General features: G+C 43.5%; 1 protein-coding gene across 1 annotated transcript; it reads left to right on the plus strand.

The window, feature by feature from the left end:
- Positions 1 to 2671: 2671 nt before the first annotated feature.
- Positions 2672 to 5823, plus strand: LOC105567552 (N-acetylserotonin O-methyltransferase-like protein). The gene is made up of 4 exons (XM_012022490.1): positions 2672 to 2935; positions 3055 to 3296; positions 5302 to 5448; positions 5597 to 5823. The coding sequence occupies exons 1-4, from the start codon at positions 2846 to 2848 to the stop codon at positions 5733 to 5735; spliced, it is 618 nt and encodes a 205-aa protein (XP_011877880.1). The 5' UTR covers positions 2672 to 2845; the 3' UTR covers positions 5736 to 5823.
- Positions 5824 to 6430: the final 607 nt, after the last annotated feature.

Genomic DNA, 6430 nt, shown 5'->3' on the forward strand with positions numbered 1-6430 from the left:
ACTTGTCTGAGTTTTTTTGGTACGCGTGCTTCATTGATAGCACGTAAGAGAAACGTATATTATCTATCATATCTCGAAGTAATAATCTCGATGCGCCGCTCCTTTCTAATCCCTCGCGAGACAAGAGTGTAAGGAGACTGAAATCTGACGTGGCTCTGTGCGAAACAATGTATATTTTCATCGAGAATTATTCAATCGCCGCGGAAGAGGATCGCGAACATCGCGCGTGATTTCGTTTGCATTATTTTTCCCATCCTTCAAACCCGGCCGCCGCGATTTTCAAACACTTTTTAACCTATTATCTGCCGATCGTAAGCACACTTAATTTGCATACGACAATATATGCCGACTTGAAAAGCTAGTAATTAGCAGCGAGCTCGCGCGCTTCTAAACAATCGCGGGATAATCATCATCGCGCGCCGATTATCGCTCTCGAGATTTTAGATATGCCCCGGTTTGCGGCCGGTTATATAAAGGCTTATTGTCAATTATTACAGATCAGAGCTTGAAGAGCTGCCGATCGAAGGAATAACAAAGCGATATTTCAACCTCCCGCTCGGCTCTAAGCAGCAATTATCTCGTAAATAACATCGACGGGCGGTTTCGCCACGTGCACTCATTAGTAAACTTGACCCTGCCGTTATTACTTGCTACGTATCCGTATTAAATTAAAGCGATTACTTGTTTACGGAAATTGTTTACCGCAAACGAACGTGTGCGTGCGTTTGTTGATTTTCAACCGAATGAATAATTGCGAGCACATAATCGTTGGATATTTATTTTAGCGGAGAGACGCGTAGACCGAATTTCGGAAAACAAATGCAATTAAACAAATCTGTCGAGATCCGATGCAATTTTAGCAAAATTATGAAACTCTCTCTCCCTCCCCCCCCCTCTCTCTCTCTCTCTCTCTCTCTCAATAAAGGAAGAATCGATTGTTCGCAGAAGGGCTTCGTATCATGTTTTATGAATGTTATCGCAAATTGATATGTCAAAGATACAAAAATATCACATGCTCGTTCGTTTGTTCATCGCGAAAGAGCAACCGCTGAAACAAAGGTGCTGTCTTCGCACAAGCAATCAGATCACTTACCGACTAATCGATTAAAGGCGGAGCGCGATCGCGCGAGTGACATGCAGAAAAGAAAAAAAAAAGAATGCCGCTAAATCTTTGTTCAGCTGGAAGGCTGCGCGGCGCAAAGATGGGTCAACCTTTCGCCTTGCGATTATGTAAGGCCTCGGACTGACTGACCTTTAGGTTCGTTCATGGCATGCGGCATTTACGTAATTTACCGATTACGATGTATTAGAGTCTGCTTGAGTTGCGCCTGGAGAACACTTCTCCCTCTAACGCCGATATATTTTCAAGCGTGCACCAGATTACAGCACGCGCTCTTACGTGATCTCTTCAAATTATACACACATATATTGCGCGTATGTGTGTACAATATAGATACACGCGTGTGCAGATAGAGGCATTTTGAGTCATGGTGCTCCAATTACGTTCCTACGTCAACGTAATTATTTTCGTTATTAAAATTGACTCAATGTTTTTACTCGTTTCAGTTCTCCCCTCCCTTTCCCAAAAGTTTTTGGAACCCCTGGGCTCTCAAGAATTTTTTCGTCGATTTTTCTTCAACTGACTCAAGTAGCTTCTACTTATCCTACGTGTACGATTCACAAAATGACACAATTAACATGATCTTTCATGCGGCTTTTGAGAAACTAACCGAACGAAGCGATCTTTTCGATCTTCCCTCGAAGAAAGGAAGATGAACGCCAATGATAATGATGGAATAGATGATAGCTACGAGCGCGTTACATTATCCTACTTATATAAATATTTATAGATATTTTGGTATAATATTTTTTTACTTCTCGTTTTACTTAGAATTTTTTCACAAGTTAGACAATAAAATTCGTAAGGCTTAGACGTGAAATCACAAGTCGAAAGAATAAAGGATATAAGAGCCAAGACAAGGATGTTGGTGTCTAATGGTTGGTGTCTAAAGGTGTCTAAATGATTTTAATTTTTCAAATTTATTGCGAAAAATTTTCCTTAGTCAGAATTTGAACCCGGATCCGACAAGAAATTAAAATTCTTATCCTGGTGCGCAGAGAAACTGTCTCGTTAATCTGAAAGGTACTTCGACCAATTTCGTTTATAATTAAAGAGGTTTGTAAACATAGTTAATAATTTAATATTACGTAATATACATACATAAAATTAATTCTCATTTTAAATGACATAATTAATTGACGTAGCATTAATCTCACAGTTAATTATGCAACACCGTCAAAACAATAATATGAAACATATCACGTTAAAAATTCTGAATAGTTAATTTTTTTAACATTAGTTTAATTTAACTTTTGACCACGGTTAATTACAATAATTACTTGCGTGTTACAGTAGTTTTGTAGCAGAATTTTACGCCGAACATATACTGTACTACGTACCTTAAGTTCAAGCCGATACATCTAGATCCATTATTACAAATTAACATCGAAATTCCGGCTGACCAAATTCTGCTCGCAACAATAACAAGGAGGTAGAAAAAAAAAGAAGCAGAAGTTGAATAACAAGTGCGCTTTTCCCTTTTCGCCCCCAGCGTCCTCCGCGGCCGCAGTTGGCATTACCGCGGTGCAAAACTGAGCCGCGCAGCGGCTCGCGTTTACCGACCGGTGCCGGCCGCGCCATCGCCGTGTTTACGTTCGCGCGTCTCGCGCACCACGTGTGTCGTGTCGCGATCAGGTGACCGGGGACGACGGACGTTTTGCGGGAGTTCCGCGCCGTAGCAGGTGTCAGTGACAATAGCCGTCGAAGCCTCCGCGTACGCGCGAGATGTTGGAGTCGACTTTCCAAGCCCTGGCGAGCGGTAGGACGATCCTGGCCAGCGGCTCGCCGAGGCGGTGCGACATAATGCGACACTTGGTAAACACAGTCGAACGATCTTTTCTTTCAAGCGACCGCGCGGATGTTAACGGCCTGGACGCGCGGCCGCTCGAGCGGAATATCGATCGCGTTAACGTGACGCATTTAATGTTCGCCAGCGCATAAACGCAGAAGTGGTGCCGTCCCTCTACGACGAGAAGCTCGACAGGGCCAGGTACGAGGGGCACGGGGAGTACGTTCAGGACATAGCCAGGTACAAGGTGCTCGAGGTGTATGAACGTTTGAAGGCGGACCCAGTGCCGCCGTCCCTGATAATAGGAGCGGACACCATGGTGACGATGGGCGACGTCATTTATGGGAAACCTCGCGACGAGGAGGACGCCTTCCGGATCTTGTCCAGGTAAAGTAACCACCGTCCAGAGATTGCGTCGCGCGGAGGCCGGGCTCGTTTAGCATTCGCCCATTCTGAAGACAACCTGTCGTTCAGGCGGGGTAACGGTGGGGAATTTGTTTACTAGAGGGGCCTTCAGGTGTATGGCCACTCTGCATCCATACGACGCCACCAAACCAATTGAACTATAAAAACATACTGGAAGGAGCACTCCATTGTTTTCGTTGCGGTTAGAGCTGTGTGAGAGAGATAAGGGCCACTTTAACCAACTCCGATTAACTTTATTATATAGATTAATGGCCGATTTTTTCACTTCCCGATAAAATTATCCGGAGGTTAATCTCAAGTTATAGGCCCGGTTTCACCAACGCGAGTTAATCTAATCGGTCGGTTAACTTTCAGGGTGCCAACAGCCGAACATAAAACTGATACCAAGAAATTAGGTTAACAAAGCAGTTTTATGTTGGCACCCTGAAAGTTAACCGACCGATTAGATTAACTCGCGTTGGTGAAACCGGGCCTTAGCCAATCACGTGCATGGATCTGGTAGTTTATCTCCTGGTTAACTTTAACCGCAACATAACTGGATGTGAAGAAATCGGGCATAACTCAATCAGCAGTGTCGCCAACATGAAGACTTTTTGTGTGTCGTTCTTAACTTAATCTTTCTGATGCATGGTATAATTGTAATTTCACACATTAAATTAAAATACTCTTCTTGAAAACCTACAACAGCTTTAACATAGATGAAATTGTTAAATTGTTACGTCAGTACAACAGGTTACTAAGAGATAGGTTAAGGGCAACTTTCACCAAGCTCCGATTAACCCAACCGGTCTAGTAACATGCAGGATTGCAATCTTGCGAATCTGATGAGAAATCTGATGAGAATCCGAGAAAATATATCAGATTCGGTTACAATCCTGCATGTTACTAGACCGGTTGGGTTAACCGGAGCCTGGTGAAAGTTGCCCTAAGAACGACACACACAAGTTTTCATGTTGGCGATGCTGGTTGGCTGATAGTGCTGATTGATTTAATCGTCGATTGAAGTTTATCGGAGTTGGTTAAAGTGGCCCTAAGCTGGGACCGTGCTATCTTTGTCTAATTAGCTGCAGCGATCACGTAATTCACTTCACGTGACGTCATTTCAGCCGCAGAAAAGATGTTAAAAGAGACAACACGGTCCCAGCTAGAGACCCTGTAATCAGAGACTGGCCATAAGAGTTCGTCAAGTTCCTGCGAGTGAGAGAGAAACATAGACTATCTCATTCATTGCAGGGTCTCTAGTCCCAGCTTAACTATCTCTCTCTAACCGCTCGATACTATGGAGGGGGCAGGCAGTGCTCATTCCAGTATGGTTATAGTTTAATGAGGCAGGGTAACGGTGGGAAATTTGTTTATTTACTAGAGGGGTCTTCGGGGGTGTGGCCACTTTGCATCCATACGATGGACTACCAAACCATAGTATAACTAGTAGGTCCACTCTCTGCCGGCCCCTTTGATCTTCGCGGTCCCGATCACGTGGTATTTCGCTGCACACTCGGCCAGGATCCAGCAATGTGTGTGTGTGTGTGTACACGTACTCCTCAAAGCCACAGTACCACACATACAACTTTTTTCTCATTGATCTGCCCAGAGCAATGTCGAATGCGCAGAAAGAATCGACGCAAAATAAAACAAATGACGGAGTGGACCTACTAGTTATACTATGAACAGACCATTGAGTGAGATACCATGCATCGCTCTAGAGTCGCGCTGCTAGTGTACTACTTCTAGTTTATTCAGTAAAATAAGTAGATAAACGAGAAGGGTTTCGAGTGTGAACCTGGGTAGTTCAGTTGGAAGAGCATTCGCTCGACAAGCGGAAGGGGTTCGAGTCCTGGTCTAGTCTTAGTCCGTTATTTTTCCCGTCGAAAATTAATAAGTGGCGCGTCTTAGTGCCTACCTCCCTAAAGATACACCTCTATTTATTACTATACCGTACGTGACACAAGTGTGGTCTTTTCCTCAGCTTGGCAAACAGGCAACACGTAGTCTACACCGGCGTGTGTTTGAAAACACCGAGGACCGAGGTCCAGTTTTACGAATCCGCCAAAGTAAAGTTCGGAGATGTGTCGGAGAGGCAGATAAGAGAGTATATCAAAACTGGCGATCCCATGTGAGTGCAGGCTGTTTGTCGCGATGTCTGTAAAATCCATTTTCTGCATGCGCTTGTGGGCCAATCAGTACCCTTTATTTATGCACCGTGCGCAAACTTGTCTGGACGTACTCTTGGTCTTCGCGCTGAAGCGAGGATGTTATTTCAGGGATAAGGCAGGCGGCTACGGTCTTCAGGGTGTAGGCGGCTGCCTGATCGAGAAAATAGAGGGTGATTATTACACTATAACGGGCCTGCCGCTGTACTCGCTGGCCAGACAGTTGAACCGATTGTTCTCCAACGTTTAGCGAGAATATCAATGTTGCGTACCTGTCAGTTACCTGAAACTACCATTGTACCGTCGTTCCCACATGAATAAATTTTATCACGCTAAAAGCCTCATAAATTTATGAATTCTCCCTGTTTGTGTATTTAATAGTCCGAACGTTGTTGCGGCTTAACCGGTATATATTTGAGCGCGCGTTAATATTGATATCGCGCTCATCAACATTCATGATCGTGTCGCGCGCCGTCAAAGACACAAAGCGGATCACTCGTTTGGTGTTGTAATTAAATTAACTGGACCTGGGCCACGTACTCATTCGGTACTTTCTCCCTTTTCCCTCGCGTGCCGTGACGCAAGATTTTCTAATGCTGTTCCTCGAAAGCTCAGAAATTATTATATCATTCGAGTTTGCGTCGCATCTCAACACTTTGCGATATCGAAAAGAACCTCATTTTACTCTCCTTTATCCAGAGAAATATTTTTCCCGATGTTTGTCATTCCTTATTTAAGGTTCTTTCCCTAAAGTTCTTTCCCAACTATGCTAGTCAAAATGAGACTTAATCAATAAAGTCCAATAGACAATTAATTCTTTTATATTAAATTCAAGAACAGGTTTTTAAACACTAGTGCTTCCCTTAAAAATATTAAAAACTGATAAAATAAATACTACAATTTTAACATAGGTCCTTTAAGATATAAAATCAATTAGAAATTAAA

This window comes from Vollenhovia emeryi, unplaced genomic scaffold (assembly GCF_000949405.1).
Source record: "Vollenhovia emeryi isolate VEMERY1.0 unplaced genomic scaffold, V.emery_V1.0 DF939136.1, whole genome shotgun sequence".
NCBI lineage: Eukaryota > Metazoa > Arthropoda > Insecta > Hymenoptera > Formicidae > Vollenhovia > Vollenhovia emeryi.

Coding starts and splice junctions, on each gene's coding strand:
- LOC105567552 (XM_012022490.1), top strand. CDS start 2,846: ATGTTGGAGTCGACTTTCCAAGCCCTGGCGAGCGGTAGGACGATCCTG. Junction 2,936..3,054: donor GCGACATAATGCGACACTTG/GTAAACACAGTC, acceptor AATGTTCGCCAG/CGCATAAACGCAGAAGTGGT. Junction 3,297..5,301: donor GCCTTCCGGATCTTGTCCAG/GTAAAGTAACCA, acceptor TCTTTTCCTCAG/CTTGGCAAACAGGCAACACG.